This window comes from Schistocerca piceifrons, chromosome 3, assembly GCF_021461385.2.
Source record: "Schistocerca piceifrons isolate TAMUIC-IGC-003096 chromosome 3, iqSchPice1.1, whole genome shotgun sequence".
Classification (NCBI taxonomy): Eukaryota; Metazoa; Arthropoda; class Insecta; order Orthoptera; family Acrididae; genus Schistocerca; species Schistocerca piceifrons.
Genome location: NC_060140.1, coordinates 224,218,455 through 224,237,154, shown reverse-complemented (window position 1 = coordinate 224,237,154; position 18,700 = coordinate 224,218,455). Strand labels below are relative to the sequence as shown.

The window sequence follows — 18,700 nt, the reverse complement described above, 5'->3', positions numbered from 1 at the left end:
AACTTCAGCCTGCTGTTTCCAGAGATGGAAGGCAGCTGGATGGTAGGCTGATGCCAATACCATAGCAAAATGAATCCCGAGGTGTTCCATGAGAACTAATGGATCTGTACAAAGGCCACGGGAATGGGCACGGCCCGGAAAGAAAGACTGCTGCTGACAACCTTGGAGTGTGGAGAGTGTAGCCCACACCATGACGAAGCGGCCAAAGAACTTAGAGAGGAGATAAAGCCTTCCCGAAACACCCATTTACTTCGTTTCATTAAGTAGTGGGCAATGGCGTGAAGACATTTATAGGTAGTAAGACCGGCGTAGCTAAAGACATTGCAAGGCTTGATGATGACCATGAACAGCAATGGCAATGGCTATGCTCCACCACGGAACTGGCTAAAGGTGAATGGAGCCTGAGAGATGCTGAGGAGAAAGGTCTCGGAAGTGAGCCCCCATCACTAGCGGGCATCGAAGAATGGGGGCACTTCTTTGGCTGGGGAGGTAGAGTGGCATCTGGAGGGAAGGGCATGGCAATCACTGGGGAGAGGGAGAGGAGAGGGGGACGGATCTAGGTGGTGGTGGTTGTTGGGATGTTTAAGGGGGACTAAACAGCAAAGGCCATCAGTCCCCCATTCCAAAAACAGGCGAGCCTAAAATCGGCGGAGCAGGTAAAAACCAAAGGGGGGAGGAGACTCCCCCCCCAGGCACTAAAAGAACACAAATGCAACAACAAACACTAAAGACAAGAAGAGTACACATAAACACCAGACAGAAAGAAACAGAAGAAAAGAAGATGGCCGGAGACTGGTTGACTGACCATGAGAACAAAAAAAAGGGAAAGAGTCAACCATCCGACGACACACCAAAACAGCAACAAATATTGAGAGACGCGAGGACAAGAGATACAGAAAGGGAAAGGTGCAGGACCTCCCTAAATAGAACCATAAAAAGGACTACCACGGATAAAATTTAAAACGTCATCAGCCATGGAGGCATCGTCGCATAAAACCAAAGGCAAAGTGCCCGGGAGATTAAAAGACTGCCAGAGGGTGCGCAGTCGGGGACACTCCAATAAAATGTGGGCGACCGTCAGCCGGGACCCACACCGACACAGGGGGGGATCCTCCTGACGCAAAAGATGCCCGTGCGTCACGTAGGTATGGCCAATGCGCAGCCGACACAGGATTACAGAGTCCCTGCGAGAAGCCCGCAGGGAGGAAGGCCACACATCGGTCGTCTCCTTAACAGTCCGCAGTTTATTCGGGGATGTCAGGCCATGCCACTCAGCAGCCCACATCCCAAGCACCTTATGGCGCAACACCAACTGCTGATCCCGAGCTGGGAGGCCGATCTCCAAAGCTGGGGCGTCGATCGCCCCTTTGGCCAGCCTGTCGACACGTTCGTTCCCCGGGATGCCAACGTGACCTGGTGTCCAAACAAAGACCACCGGACTTCCAGAGCGGGTAATGGTGGAAACAGACTCCCGAATAAAGGACACCAGAGGAGAAGAGGGATAGCAGCAGTCAATGGCCTGGAGGCTGCTCAGGGAGTCACTGCAGACGACGATGGACGTACCTGAGCAGGAACGCATATGCTCAAGAGCGCGCAATATGGCCACCAGCTCTGCAGTAAAAATACTGCAGCCAGCCGGCAAGGAGCGCTGTTCAACATGAGCAGCGTGAGAAAAAGCGTAGGCAGTGCGACCATCAACCAGGGAACCATCAGTGTAGACAGTCTCACAGCCCGGAAATGAGGCGAGGAGCGCAAGAAAACGGCGACGGAGGGCCACAGGCGGAACCGAGTCCTCGGGTCCTTGTGCCAAGTCCAGACGGATGGACGGCCGGGGCAAACACCAGGGAGGCGTAGGTGCATGGACCCGGAAGGGAGGCAGAAGAGGGAATGACCCCAGTTCCGACAGCAGGGACTGGACGCGGACAGCTATGGAAAGCCCAGACCGAGGTCGCCGTTCGGGCAGATGGAGGACCGTGACAGGGAAAAGCAGGCGACGATTGGGATGGCCCGGCGAGCAATGCACGTGGACAGCATAGTCGGCGAGCAGTCTATGGCGGCGAATCCGCAGTGGGGGAACCCCGGCCTCCACCAGTAGACTATCCACGGGGCTCGTACGAAAAGCGCCCGTTGCAAGCCGAACCCCACAGTGGTTATGGGATCTAACAACTTCAACACTGAGGGTGATGCAGACCCATAGGCCAGGCTCCCATAATCAAGCCTGGAATGCGCAAGGGCTCTGTACAATCGCAACAGCGTGCAGCAATCCGCACCCCAAGATGTGTGGCTGAGGCAGCGGAGGGCGTTGAGGTGCCGCCAGCACTTTTCCTTCAGCTGAGTAATATGAGGAACCCATGTGAGCCGGGCATCAAACACGAGTCCTAAGAAGCGGCAAGTGTCCACCACTTCAAGCAGGTGCCCGTCGAGGTAAAGTTCAGGATGAGGGTGGACCGTCCGACGCCTGCAGAAGTGCATAACGCGAGTCTTGGCTGCAGAGAACTGAAAACCATGAGTCAGAGCCCATGAGGCTGCCTTGCGAACGGCGACTTGCAGCCTGCGTTCGGCGACTCCCGTAGTTGTGGAGCAAAATGAGACGCAGAAGTCGTCGGCATACAAAGAAGGAGACACCGACGATCCCACAGCTACAGCCAGACCATTAAAGGCCACTAGAAATAAGGAGACGCTCAACACCGAGCCCTGCGGGACCCCATTTTCCTGTATATAAGAGGAACTAGAGGCGGCACCCACTTGCACCCGGAAAGAGCGGCGCAATGAAAAGGTTTGAAGAAAAGCCGGGAGCTGACCACGAAGACCCCACTCATGCAACGTAGCAAGGATGTGATGCCTCCATGTGGTGTCATAGGCCTTCCGCAGATCAAAAAATACAGCAACGAGATGCTGACGTCGGGCAAAGGCCGTACGGATAGCAGATTCCAGCCGCACCAAACTGTCCGCTGCAGACCGGCCCCGACGGAAGCCACCCTGGGATGGAGCGAGGAGACCGCACGACTCAAGGACCCAATACAAATGCCGCCCCACCATACGTTCGAGCAATTTGCACAAAACGTTGGTGACGGTAATGGGACGATAGCTGTCCACCGCCAGTGGGTCCGCACCGGGCTTCAAGATGGGGACAATAACACCCTCTCGCCATTGCGACGGGAACACGCCCTCACTCCAAATGCGGTTAAAGATGGTGAGGATGTGTCGCTGGCAGTCCCTGGAGAGATGCTTCAGCATCTGTGCCTGGATGCAGTCCGGTCCTGGTGCTGTATCAGGGCAATCGGTGAGGGCAGCGAGGAATTCCCTCTCGCTGAAAGGAGCATTGTATTTTTCAGAACGACGCGTGTGGAATGATAATGGCGTCTGCTCGGCCCGCTCCTTGAGAGAGCGAAAGGCGGGGGGATAAGTTGCAGTCGCAGAGCTCTTAGCAAAGTGCGCAGCAAGGTGTTCAGCAATGGTGGCAGTGTCCGTGCAGACAGTGCCGTCCGGGGAGATCCCAGGGACACCCATAGGGACCTGGTATCCATAAATCCGCCGGATCCGGGACCACACGAGCGAGGGGGAGACACGGGAGCCCAGGATTGAGACGTACCTCTCCCAGCACTCCTGCTTACGCCGTGCAATAAGACGACGGGCCAAGGCACGGAGCCTCTTAAAGGCGATGAGGGCCTCCAGAGACGGGTGCCGCCTATGACGCTGGAGAGCTCGCCTACGGTCGCGAATAGCCTCAGCAATCTCCGGCGACCCGGCGACCACCAGGGTACAGCCTTCCTCCGAGGGAGTCCAGAAGAACGGGGGATGGCAGCCTCGGCCGCCGAAATAATGGACGTGGTTAAGACACGGACCACCTCGTCAGTGTCACCCTGTGGGGGAGACTCGATGGTTGCAGCGGAAGTAAAAGCCGGCCAGTCAGCCCTGTGGAGAGCCCAGCGGGGCAGGCGCCCAGAAGAATGACACTGAGGCAGTGACAAATAGATGGGAAAATGGTCACTACCACACAGGTCAGGATGCACCCTCCAGTGGAGGGATGGGACAAGTCCGGTGCTGCAAAGAGAGAGATCGATGGCCGAGAACGAGCCATGGGCCACACTGAAATGCGTGGGAGCACCGGTGTTCAAGAGGCTAAGGTCGAGCTGAGCCAACAAATGCTCCACGGTCTGACCGCGGTCATCGGAGACAATCCCACCCCACAGAGGGTTGTGGGCATTGAAATCGCCCAGAAGCAGCAATGGTGGCGGGAGTTGTGCCAGCAGCGCAGCCAAGACATGGCAGGGGAACTCCCCATCCGGAGGAATGTAAACAGAGCAAACAGTAATATCCGGCGAGAGCTCAACCCTGGCAGCGACTGCCTCTAAAGGCGTCTGAAGGGGTACTGGCGAGCTACAGACAGAGTGGTGAACAAAGAGGCAAACTCCACCTGACGCTCGGTGACAGGCAGCACGGTTCTTACAGTATCCCCGATAACCGCGAAGGGCGGGGGTCCGCATTGCAGGAAACCAAGTTTCCTGCAGAGCAATGCAGAGAACAGGGGAAACACTCAGAAGCATCCAGAGCTCAGGCAGGTGGGGGAAATAACCGCCACAGTTCCACTGGAGAATGGAAGCAGGAGGGGACTGGGAGGGCGTGAATGCGACTGAGAGGCAGACGGCGCCTCAGAGCCAACTGCCGCCACCAGGGGAGAGTCAGCTGTGTCCATAGGAAAGGCCCCCAGGGGTTCCGTGAGGGCGAGATCCGCGGCAGAGGCGAGGATCTCCACCTCATCCTCGGAGCCAGGACTATGTACAGCAGGCGGTACTGAAACCACCGGAACATCCTTCTTCTTGGACACATTCCGTTCCTTCTTCTCGCGTCGGCCCTTAGGGTGAGAGTGCTGGGAGAGCTTCTCTGAAGGAGTATCGGAGGCTGACGACGACGCAGAAGCCCTACGACCAGCAGGGGTGGAACCTTCAGCCACTGGCTGACATCCGACTGGGTAGGAGAAGAAACAGAGGAAGAGAGAGCCCCGAGGGACCCCTTCCGTGAGAGAGGAACAGGCAGAGGCAACGCCGGTGGAGAAGAAGGGGGAGGGATCGAGCCCACCGGTTTTGGAGGAGATGTCACCCCCGAAGTAAGCGTGGGGGGAGCGACAGAAGAAGGTGTGCCCCCAACCGCTAAGGGGGCAACAGAGGAAGGCTTGCCCCCAGACATGAGGGGGGCAGACAGAGATGCACGGCCCCGAGGGCCCACTGAAGGCGGCACAGATGAGGCGACAACCGTCGCTTGCGAGGGCGACGATAACGTGGCTGCAGCATAAGAGGGGCGAAGCGAAGCAGGATACAACCATTCAAACTTCAGTTTTGCCTCTCAATAAGTAAGCTGGTCCAGGGTCTTAAATTCCATTATCTTCCACTCCTTATGAAGAACGGGGCAATCCGGCGAGCACGGAGAGTGGTGCTCCCCACAGTTGACACATACAGGCAGAGGCGCACATGGAGAATCGGGATGAGAGGGGCGTCCGCAATCTCGACATGTAGCGCTGGATGGGCAACGGGAGGACATATGCCCAAACTTCCAGCACTGGAAGCACCGCATCGGGGGAGGGACGTATGGCTTGATGTCACAACGGTAAACCATTACCTTGACCTTCTCGGGCAAGACATCACCCTCGAAGGCCAAGATAAAGGCACCGGTGGCCACCCTGTTAGTCTTGGGCCCTCTATGTACACGACGGACAAAATGTACACCACGTCGTTCCAAGTCGGCTCTCAGCTCGTCGTCGGATTGTAACAAGAGGTCACGATGGTAAATAATCCCCTGGACCATATTTAAGCTACTGTGGGGAGTGACAGTAACAGGGACGTCACCCAGCTTATCACACAAGAGCAACGCTCGTGACTGGGCTGGGGAAGACGTCTTGAGGAGGATGGACCCATTCCTCATTTTAGACAACCCCGCCACTTCCCCAAACTTATCCTCCAGGTGTTCCACAAAAAACAGAGGCTTTGTCGTAAGAAAGGAGTCACCATCAGTCCTGCTGCAGACAAGGTATTGTGGTACATAAGGCTCCCGTTTGGCACTAGATCGACGTCCCTCCCATGGCGCAGCCAACGAGGGGAACGACTGAGGGTCATATTGTGCAGCATCAAAGTCTACTCTGCCTCACTTAGAGACGCTGGTGGCTGTGCGACCACCAGCTTGGTGTGATTTATTGCGCTTCATTGCGCCACATCCGCCCAGATGCCACCTACTCCGAACGAGGGCTCTCCCCAAGGGCGCCACCCAGCCAAAGCAACGGGTACCTGGCCGATATCCCGTTGCCCGGAGTCCCCGTGCCCCAGACAAGATGGGCACATACTCCTTGGCATGCATGGGGAGGAAACAGCTCTGGCATCTGTAGTGCGATCCCTGCGTGGTCAGGGGGCTACCACCAAGAGGGTACATGACGACCCCACCACAACGGACTGGCTACCGTGCTGGATTTTAGGTGTTGAAAGGGTCCACAGTTGTCGTGGGCGCTAAGAAGAGGATTGCGTACAAGACGAGAAGGAGACAACCCAGAAGATGTTGCGTGTAATCCCCCCCACACGACAATAGGTAACATGCAAGATGGTGGTGCATGAGGGACCAATAGAAAACACCACGTAAGGCGTCCTTCCCCAAATGGCACACACTAACAACAGAAATTTGGAAAAAAAAGGAGGTCAAACCCAAGAGGGGACCATCACAGAAGGCCGAAACGTTTGAGACTCCTTTTAGTCGCCTCTTACGACAGGCAGGAATACCGCGGGCCGATTCTTACCCCCGAACCCGCAGGGGGAACGGATCTAGGGTAAGGAAGAGGGAGGAGGAGGAGGAAAGACGTTACAGAGGCAAAAGTAGACATCATCGACAAAGGATGAACTCCATCATATTTCCGATGATTCTCAATGTAAGCTAAACGATCCAGGCACTTATAAATTTGTATCTTCTTTTCTTTCTTATACACTGGGCAATCTGGTGTGCATTGAGAGTGATGGTCATGACAATTAACACACATGGGTGGTGGAACACAAGGGCTCTCCTCAGGGAGTGCGTGTCCACAGTCACCACACAGAGGGTCTGATGAGCGGTGGGATGTACGGCTTGATGTCACATTGATAATACATAATCTTGACCTTCTCTGGGAGGCTACCTCCTTCAAAAGCCAGAAAAAAGGTGATGGTATCAATGTGATTGTCCTTACAACCTTTCTGAACACGCTGAACAAAAGGAATTGCGCGTTGTTACAGATTGGCCCCAAGTTCTTCATCAGTTTGAAGGATGAGGTCCCTATGAAAAATGACTCACTGAACCATATTCAGCAACCAGTGAGGTTCTGAACTCAAACATAATGATTCATCTAGAACACAACGACCACCTCAATGCCATCCAGCATACATTTCATAAACATCAGTCCTGTGAAACCCAACTCGCACTTTTCTCACATAACATATTGAAAGCTTTGGATCAAAGCAACAAGGTAGAGGTAGTGTTTCTTGGTTCCCGAAAAGAAACCGCACCAATGTTTACTGTCAAATGTATGATCATCTGGGGTATCTAGTTAAACTGTGAGGATTTTTTGTTAGAGAGGACACAGCATGTTATCTTGGATGGAGAGTCACCATGAGATGTATAAGTAACTTTGGGTGTACCCCTAAGGAAGTGTGTTGGGACCCTGGCTGTTCATGTTGTATATCAATGACCTTGCAGACAATATTAATAGTAAAATCAAGCTTTTTTCAGATGATGAAGGTATCTATAGAAAAGTGCCATCTGAGAGAAGCTGCATACATATTCAGTCAGATCTTGATAAGATTTCAACTTGGTGCAGAGACTGACAACTTGCTCTAACTGTCAGAAAATGAAGAAATGAAGTATAATATGACTATAATATCAATGAGTCACTCTTGGAATTGGCCAACTCATACAAATACCTGGGTTTTACACTCTCTAGGGATATGAAATGGGATGATCACATAGGTTTAGTTGTATGTAGAGGAGGTGGTAAACTTTGGTTTATTGGTAGAATAATGGGGAAGTGCAATTAGTCTACGAAAGAGATTACTTACAAATCACTCGTGCGACTGGTTCTAGAATATTGCTCAAGTGTGTGGGGCCCATACCAGACAGGACTAAGCGAGCATATTGAACGTTTACAGAGAAGGGCAGCACAAATGGTCACAGGCTTGTTTAACCCATGGGAGAGTGTCAGAGATACTGAAGGAACTGAACTGGCAGACTATTCAAGACAGATGTAATCTATCCCAAGAAAGTCTGTTAACAAAGTTTCATGAACCTGCTTCAAATTATTATTCTAGGGATGTACTACAACCCCCGACATATCGCTCACACAGAGATCATGAGGATAAGATCAGATTAATTACTGCACACACAGAGGCATTCAAACAGTCGTTCTCCCTGTGCTCCATGTGTGAATGGAACAGGAGGAAATACTAATAACTGGTACGATGGAACATACTCTCTGCCAATGTCGATGTAGAAGATGGTCGCAAATAGTGAAGTACTGTAACTGGCCACAATAGGGTGAATGGCAAGAAGTATAACAGAAAAAAGAATTGATTTACAGCCTCACAGAACATTAGACCTGAGTGTTAGGAGTAGCAATGTCATTAGCACGTGAAATTTAGCAGATAACAGTCATAGCTTCTCAAAAGTGAGTTTAAATGGCATTCACAAGCAGAAGGGTCCACCAACTGCTTCTGCTGATCCACAATTGGCACTCCAAATTACGCATCTTCCACACAAAATTGCACATGCTTTTCCATAACATTACACTAATTACACTTTTACCTTAGGTAACTTAGTACAAAATAGATCATATGCCTTTGAGTGGTTTACGTCTATAATAAGGGCTGTGCCAGACAAAGCTTTTTTCTTCTATGATAAACAGATAGGCATTATGTTAGTTTCAGTAACTAATGTCATTATTTTTTATGTCGAAATTAAAACCACATTGTATTCTTCGAAAAATATATGTGGTTGCTTTCGGGTCATGAAAGGATGGCACAATTACTTTTTTTTCTTTCTTCTCTGTCATTGAAGGGTATGGTAACAGGTTGACCAGTAAAATTGCTCAAGGTCCAGATTAGTTTGGAGGGTTAACACTTCTGTTATGAGGTAACAAAGCCAATGAACATGATACCACAATAAAAATTTTAGTTACAATTAATGAACAGTGTAAGCAATAATTTCAGCTATCTATTATATGCCACAAAAATATTTTTTGACAATATCACAAAATGGATAGATTGATACTCACTATATAGCAGAGATGTTGAGTTGCAAATAGTCACAACAAAAAGTCTACTAAATACGTACGATCTCGGTAAGAAGACTTTCTTCTGAAATAGACAATACAAACACACGTCCACACTAATGCAGCTCACATGCACATGACCACTGTCTGGCTGCTGAGGCCAGATTTTGACCAACTGTGCACGATGGGAGAAGCAATCTGGATGGTGGGGGTAAAGAGGAGGCTGGGGTGGGGAGGGGGAGCAGGGTATGGGTAGCGGATGGTAAGGTACTGCTTGTGGGGACATACAGGAATGAGGTGGAGAGAGGGTAGGACAGCTAGGTTCAGTTGGAAGGTAAGATGGAGGCCAGGGGTGGGGGGGTGGGGGGGGGGGGGGGGGTTGAAGGAAAGGAGAGAAGTAAAAACACTTTGGGTGTGCTTGTGGAATAGAAGGATTCTTCCCACCAACACTAGCTTTTCTGAATTGCACAGGTGGAAACTCTCCCTGTAATATATTCTACGTTCCTGTAACCCTCCTGGCCTCAACCTTTGTTAGTAATTGTCCTTCACCCACCTATTCCCTTCCCTGTTCCCACTCCAGTACCACACAGCCTTCTATTCTGCAACCACCCACCGTCTTTTTACTTCTCTCCTTTTCCTGCTGCTGCCACACTCCTCCACCCCCCGCACCTCCCGTCTTACTTCATGGCTGAACCTAGCTGCCCTATCCTCTCTCCACCTAATCCCTGCATGCTTCCACAAGCAGCACCTTACTGTCCCCCACCCATACCCTGTTCTCCCTCCTCCTCCCTGCCCCAGCCTCCTCCTTACTCCCACCACCCACAATGCTCCTCCCATCATGTGCAGTTGTTCAGTCTGGCCTCAGCAGCCAGAGACAGTGGACAGGCGTGTATGAGCTGCATTAGCATGTGCGCACGCATATATATATATATGTGTGTGTGTGTGTGTGTGTGTGTTTTGCCTATTTCAGAAGACAGCCTTCCTGCCAAAAGCTTCCATGTTTAGTTTTCTTTTTGTTGCACCAGTCTGCAACTCAATATCTCCACTATATGGTGGGTAGCAATCTATCCTCATCATAACATTGTCATTATTCGATCTTGGATATTCCAAAAAATATTTTTGTATTGACAAATATCTTTTAAACTTTTGGGATATGATCACTGTTTTCCACAAATACATAGTGTGTTCCAGGACTTAATGTAACTGCTTCAATAATTTGTTATAAAACACATTGTTTCCCTGTTGCTCGTCCATATGATACTTATAGTTGACTGTTGACATTGCCTCCATTTTCATCACACCTTATAAATGTACACTCCCAAAACTACTCAACCAAATTAATGCAGTAGCACTGCCCTTGTTCTAGACTTTTATTGGACTTTAGCTTAAGCATACCTGAATTAATAACAGGATGCCACCGGACACTGTAAACCCAACCTTCATGCCCTGGTAACACTGATTCTACTGCCCAAACGAACCAGCGACCTTTAATTTCAAATACATGTTCTTCGGCATGAATATCTTCTGATGATGGCAGTTCACTAACTGGACTTTGTAACTGTGATCCACATTCACGAGCAGATATTCTCCATAGCCGAACAAATGTATCTTGTGAACAGCTTGCTAGAAGCACATCTCCAGAATCTGGAAACCAAATAGTACAAGAACTAAGGCCACTGACAAGAGAATGTAAGTAAATTTCTGTAAGAAAACTAGTTACCTTCAATAGCAAAATCAAGGCTTCTCACCCAGTCATCATGGCCAAGTAAACTGTCTACTTTGACAAAACGTGACAGTAATGTTTCATTTTCTTTAGGACTTATGCAGATCTCTTCATACTGTTTGTCAGCAAATAGATGAATCTTGGTGTCATCAGTAGCACAAGCAATAAGAATGTCTGATGTGGATGGCAAAATACATATGCGTGCACACAAACAGAATCCAGAACCAAAATTCACTGTCTGTGAGCACACAGCTGCTACTGCAAATAGAATAAACTGTTGACATTCATTGGTAAATTAACATTGCATTACACTAAAGAAATAAATAAATGGGGTCAATGGAAGAGTTCGATTTCACCTGTCTGCTTGACCCGCGATGTAAGGGTGTTGTGGTGTGTGACGTCAGTACAGCACTGAGTTTATAAGTTGGTTGTGTTTGTAGATGTCGTCTTGATGTGTTTGATGGGGCCCTCTGGTGTGTGTGTGTGTGTGTGTGTGTGTGTGTGTGTGTGTGTGTGCGCGCGCGCGCTTGTGCTGGGGGTAATGTGTTGTATTGGGTTCATTTGAGCCTTGGTGCTGGGTGTGTGAAGCAATGGCAGTGTTTGTAGTTTGGGACGTAAGGTTTGGAAGTTCTTTCAGTGGGTTACAAACTAATTTTTTTGTTTATGTGTTTGGCATTTCTGTTAGGTGTTATTAGTCTTCCGTTTGTGGTGCGGTAAGATGTTTAATTTATTGTATGGCTTTTGTTGTTAGGTATGGATATGACGACGAAATATCATAGTGCTATGTTGCGGTCAGACATGGAGGAGTACATGTTGTCCATTGTTAAATTCCTCCAGTTATTTGGACTGATTGCTGTGATTGTGAAGCGTAATATTTGTCATGAGAACATGACGCTGACCACAATTCCGTCATCTCGGACAAGGTACAGGTACATGTGGCAATGTCGGCGTGTAAGTTCTTTTTTGTGTGTATTTATGGTCTATTGAATATGTTTTAATTTATGTAGGGATGTTTGATGTTTAGATTTTTGAGGTGTGGTTTTGGTTTTATTTTTCGTAGTTGTATGTGTTGGGTTTTTGCTCTCAGTAGTTGTGGTTGACCTATACATGTAAGGGAAGTGACCAAGTCCAATTTTTGTAGTTTTAGCTGATATATATATATATATATATATATATATATATATATATATATATATATATATATATATATATACAAACCCCAATCTCCTGCAGTTGTCATGTTATTTTGACTGTGTTTTTGGAGGGAGATGTTATTTTCTTATTTATATGTATTTTTCTGTTTGTTGCTATTTGTATGTAGTGGCATCATAGGCACCGTATTGGAGACTCTTCCAACAGCCATTTCCGATATATTGATGATGTCATGGGTCAAAGCAGATGGGTGGAATCGGACACTCCTATAATCAAAATAAATGAGTACTACCTTCAGCTTTCTTCCTTCTCCATATCTTCAAAGAGGAGTCTGCAGACGCAGTAACAACAATAAGTGGTTGCTTGCATATTTGATGGTCAGTGTTCGATAAATATATACCATCAGCAAATGTCACAGCACTATTATGCCCTTCAAGAACACTTGATACGTAAAATCCACCCATGTCATCTGCACTCCATAAGACAGCGGTGCCATCAGAAGATGCAGAGACAAATTCTGTCTCTGGTGAACAATTTCCTGTCTTGATCCACTGAACTGCATTTACCCTTCCTTTGTGGTGGCACAGTACCTTCAAAATCTTACCAGCATCCGCATACTGTAAAATCCACATGCAGAAGCTGTAAGTTTAAACATCTTTGAAGCCACACACTTATTACTACTGTTGTCCACATGGAAACATATTTATAATATCGGTGTCACTTAACTAAAACAAATAGAACGCCATAAAAAGTTCTACCATTCCTTAAGCTTAAGCTCATCAAGCAATTCTGACGATAACATCACAAGCAAAAATCGCTTTTTCCATCTATATTTGAAGGGGGGTGCTTCAAATCATGAAGACTGATATCCGAGTCACAAGAAACCTACAACTAGTATCAATTACATTACATTGAAATCTTTCCATAGTTCCTGATTCTTAAGCACAATTATCAAGTACTGGGAGATGCTACAAGTGATACGTGCTATACATATATTATTAACAGGTGATAATTCTGCTATTAAAATTTGTTTGAATAAACATTCTTTGTAAGAAACTTTCATTCTTTTTCTTCATTCTATTCAATGTGTTGGGCACGTAACTTTTACAGTTATTACTAATTCTGTGATCTTTACTAAGCTTCTAGGAACCTTGAATACTTAACAGATTCAGAGAAATAACAATATCGGTCCTTTAGACTATTTCAGAAAGAAACATCTCACATTAAAATGGGATTTTAATCAGTTTTGTACATAAGTAGGGGCCACACAAATTAAAATGAAAGAAATACAGTTGGCGGCCAGCAACAGAAATTGGTGGATGCGTGAATTTGTTTTAGGTAGACGTCACGGCGAAAGAGAAATGAACGCCTTGTATATCATTAAAACCATATACTATTACGCCCCACGTTTGGTGTACATACCGTCGGGTCATAAATTGCAACCGCGTTGCACGCTCCGAAACATATTAACCCATTACGCCCCCAATCTGAAGAATGTGGAGTCCGATTACATGAGCACGATATGTATAAGTCGTTATTACCGCTATTACGGCGCAGCATGTTTATGAGTAAAAGCAACACATTCACCGGCACATCAGATCGTCACAACACATCCAACACCATAACAACACATTGCCCAGACCAGAAACCAGAGATACATCGTGGTGGTGTCTGCTACGGAGACACTAGATTCAACTCGGTAAAGCGCTACTACAGTTTGACAGCTGTAGCGACACGTGTGTCCCAAGCGGTGAGGAAGCAGACACTCATATGCGTCGTAGGTGTGTTCCATGCGTTACTAAATTACTAAGAGACATGAATTATTGTGAAATACATGCAAAAACAGTCGAATCACAGTGATTCAATGACATAAGCTACAAACTTATTCACGAATAAATACTTTCGAATATGTGTATATTTGTAGTTAATTCCGTTGAAAGCAAGAGAACATAAACACATATTTCATGCATGAGAAACATACGTGTTTCTGTTGTTGTCTGTTGTTATTATATAGGCCGTTTATATGGAGGCTAATGATTCGCGCTTTCTTATACTTCACTCGACATTTTGGTACACAAACACTTTTATAAATGTAAATACTTTAGCTTCAAAAACAAATGCATTCAAGATTCTTGACGTTTGTGGCTCAGATTTCGCAACAATCGTGAAATTGGTTTCTTCTGTATTGGGAAACAGTTTTATTGCTTTTAACGATTTATTATCGCGTCCGTGTGGTTATCCTCAAACTACAGTTGTGGTGGCATATTTGGCACGTTAAATAATTTAGGTATTACGTTCCATATACGTTTCCTAGGTTCCACATTCACTTATTTTGCCGAAAGTGTAGCGAACAAAAAAAACTGTTTTGTTGGGTGGACATATGTCTTTTTGCTGAACGACAGGTGTTCTGGTATTTACTAGCAATTCTTTGTTATTAAAAGAAAATTACATTATTCAGTAAATGTCTGTATGTTAGAAGAAAATAGTAAATAAACTATTCTGTACTGAACTGTTTCTTTCCTCCCAGGGCCATTAGGAAACTAAATATTAAAAAATTTGGTGTCATTGTTTCGCTACTATTGATTTTTCGGGCACTAAATACGCTCCTTACGATAAAAGCTAAGCTATAAATCAACATAAATGTTAGCATTCAAACTCATCCGATACCGTAGGCAGAAGTGCCGTTTGCTGGCCGCTTGCAGCGCTGCTATCGCTGTGGTTAACAAAAACGAGACTGCTATGCTAGACCGTGGTTTAGACCTTTTCTGAGTGGGGTGAGGCTCCTGTGAAACTATCATCCATCTTGAGTTTGCGGAAAGATATCAACGCAGTGAGCTACAATTTCACGAATTCACTTCGAAGTTGGCACTTTCATGATTCCAGCTAAGGAACTTTTTGCAATAGTAATTTACAGATCTGAAATAATGTGACTGGTTGCTGTTTTCAATGCCTAATTATTTCCTAGCATTAAAGTAATGTGTGGATGGTGAAGTTATGTTCTTTTCAGAAACTGCCTTCAAACACGCAATCATCGTATGTGCCTCATTAGTGTTAAATACTTGAAAGGGGTTTATTGGCTATGTAACAGTGGATAAGTCACATATTCTCTCATCATGTTTGATCTGAGCTGTTTACTGACTTCAATTTAATTGACAAGTTTAATAATTTGAGGACCACAAATGTGTCATAATTCTGTCTCGTTATACACATATATAAAATTATATGTGCTTTGTATATCAAAATAGTACATGTGGTAGCTGTCATCATAACAATTTTCTGAAACTGTAAAAAGATACCACACACAGTATTGTTGCGACTGTGTGGGGTTGGTCAAGTGGGAGGGTGGGGGGGGGGCGGGTGCCACAGGGATCATTGTTGGGGACACTCATGTTCCTTATTTATATAATTGATATACCCTCTAGTATTTCGGGTAATTCTAAAATATTTCTCTTTGATAATGACATTAGCTTGGTAGTAAAGGATTTTGTGCGCAACACTGGCTTGGTTTCAAATAGTGTAGTTCATGACTTAAGTTCATGGCTTGTAGAAAATAAACTAACGCTAAATCGCAGTAAGATTCAGCTTCTAGAGTTTCTAACACACAGTTCAACAAAACCTGACGTTTTAATTTCACAGAATAGGCATATGATTAGTGAAACTGAACGGTTCAAATATCGAGGTGGTCAGATAGTTAGTAAACTGTCGTGGAAAGCCCATTGTCAGGATCTTGTTCAAAGACTTAATGCTGCCATTTTTACTATTCGAACAGTATCTGAAGTGAATGATCGTTCGACACGAAAATTTGTCCACTTTCCTTATTTTCATTCGCTTATGTCATATGGTATTATATTTTGGGGTAACCCTTCCCATTATAAAAGTATATTTTTGGCTCAGAAACAGGCGGTTCAGGCAATAAGTGGTGTAAGTTCACGAACCTCTTGTCGACCCCTGTTCTCCTGTCTGAGTATTTTGACATTGGTCACTCAATATACGTATTCCTAACTGTCATTTCTTGTTAACGATATTAGCTTTTTCCCAAGAATAAGCAGCTTTCACTCAGTTAACACTCGACAGAAATCAAACCTGCATTTGGATCAGAGTTCCTTAATTCTTGTGCAGAAAGGTGTGCAGTATACTGTTGCATCCATTTTCAGTAAGCTACCACTAGAATTCAAAAATCTTAGCGGTAGTCCACACACTTTCAGTTTGAGTTTCCTCATAGGTCACTCCTACTGTGATGAGGAGTTCCTTGAAAAATTAAGCTGACTCTTGTGTTGTTAGTTGCATTTACTTAAACTTATCGCTTGACTTTTTTCGGATTCATTAACATTTTATTTTTATCTGTTATTACTTTTGTTGTAATTTCTTGTACTGACACGTTTCATGACCTTGGAGATTTGCTCCTCAATTTTGGTCCTACAGAACTTGATGTGTAAATAAAAATAAATGAAAATAGCTGTTGTAGCAATTCTTGCTCACAAATTAAAGCAGCAGCTCATGTCTTCAATTCGTATATTCATGGCAATTTTGGTAATTATTCTTGCCTTTCCTTTCTTTGAAAGTGAGAACCTACGAATTTCATACTCATTATTTACATACATTAATCATGTATTATAAAAACCACTTAACAATAAGATGCCCCAATGGTAAACATGTGGTGTCTGCATAAAGTACATTGTAATTTGTGCGAAAAATTACAATTCACTGTAAGAAAAATGAACTTCTTCCTGTACACATTTGGGAGTGACTGAAACAAATTAGGAAAAACAGCTTTATTACAGTCCTGTACCAGTACATTTCATCTTCATACATATAAAGTGTTCTTGTTTGAAAAATAAATCTTCTAAAATAACTAGTTTGTAAATTTTTCTTTTATACTTTACTGTCAGCTGAGACTTAGTAATTTTTTGTTATTTTTCAAATACATCAATCTTTTTTATACTTTTTATTTTGAGTGTACATAACGTCAGTTATTAGAGAACATACTTTCCTTAACCATGTGAGGTCCCAGCATATTTTGGACAAGTGAATGGAAAAACATTAGATGTAGCAGGATGCGATCCAGTGGTGACTGTTTTACAGTTGATGATCGTGAAGACTTCAATAGCCATTATGTTTTTAGTTTATATTTAATGATAACAGACCATACTAATAGCGACCTATAAAATATGTCTTCTCCTCCTTCTCAGAATTCGATAGAACTATTACAATCGATAGATGTCCCCGATGATGGAACTGGGTACGTACATGTCCATGGCCAATGTTAACTACATGTCTAAGCGCACGTAAGTGTGACATCAGTGTATTAATGTTAGCTAATGGCCAACGCAAACGCATGCTTTGTAAAAAATTTCATCTAACTTCTTTGAGCAAACAACTTCGCTGGAACTATTTCATGATAGTAAACTTTTTCGTTATAGTTCAGGAATGGGTTCCAAATAGTTAACAACAGCATATGTTGGTGGCGAGCACATTGATTGAAAAGAAAGCGAAACGGAAATGATTGTGGGTGAAACTATGGCTAATGAGAGGAGGAGCTCAAAGTGTTGACCAGAATTTGCTTCTTGAGTTACAGTGCGAGGACATAAAGAACAACGAAAATTATCTAAAAACTGGAGAATAAACATCTCGATTTGACCTCCTGAAAGTGGCCCCTCATATTTGCATACATGATACTCATTAGAGAAATGCCTTTGAACAGATCTCTTTTGTCCAACTTCATATAAAATACTTACGTAACTATTTGCTCTTGATCATGAGAATAAATTCCCATAAAGTATTGTGCAAATCGTGGAAAAATACGTAACTGTGCAGTGTTTCATTATTTAAATCATGATTACTATTTCTGCTAAAGATCGTCTCATAGCTAAGTTAAGATTTGTAACAACAGACGAAAGCTGTTTCACCTTGGAATGTAGAGCTCAAATCCCACAGTGTAACATTTTAACATATTATTCTAAACACATCTGAACCAACATCTAAATCACCTAATGAGTAATTTGTAAGCGTTACTGGTAAGTTAGGTATTTAGCATACAAATAAATACATTTATTCCACTTATGTACACTCAGAACACACTTGGCTTTTCACATCCCCATCTCCTTCCACATCCTTTCGTTTTACATATTTCTTTGGAAGATTCTAACCATTTGTAATAAGCGGTAGAAATCTTCCAAAGAAATTCTTCATAACACAAAGTGCACTGACTACAAAAACTTTTTGTAGTCAGCACATTTTGTGATAAGAAGAATTTCGTATTCTTCGTACTTAGCTGTGATCACTGTAGTGGTAGACATGCACTAAATATACTTCCTTATTTTATAGCTTAAATCCACTAAAGCAAGTGAACCGACATAGAAACTATAGAACACAAAAATATCAGAAGTGCAAGATCCATTTTGCGATACAGAAACAGAGACAGACTGCAGCTCTCTGAGTGGCCAGACAGTGAAATTCGAATTCTGGAAAATATGAAGCGATAATACTGTATTCTTGCTTTCTGACATGTGGGCACCTAGACGGTCACATTTTTCTTTTATACTTTATGGGTG

General features: G+C 45.0%; 1 protein-coding gene across 1 annotated transcript in view; it reads right to left on the bottom strand.

Annotated features, from left to right (window-relative positions):
• Positions 1-13,812, bottom strand: part of LOC124787988 (elongator complex protein 2) — a 70,576-nt gene extending 56,764 nt beyond the window's left edge. Inside the window, exons 1-4 of the mRNA XM_047255020.1 lie at positions 13,572-13,812; positions 12,442-12,766; positions 10,995-11,255; positions 10,670-10,918 (exon numbers count right to left, since the gene is read on the bottom strand). Of these exons, the coding sequence (XP_047110976.1) occupies positions 10,670-10,918; positions 10,995-11,255; positions 12,442-12,766; positions 13,572-13,709 (973 nt within the window). The 5' untranslated portion in view covers positions 13,710-13,812. The remainder of the gene's footprint in view (positions 1-10,669; positions 10,919-10,994; positions 11,256-12,441; positions 12,767-13,571) is intronic.
• Positions 13,813-18,700: the final 4,888 nt, after the last annotated feature.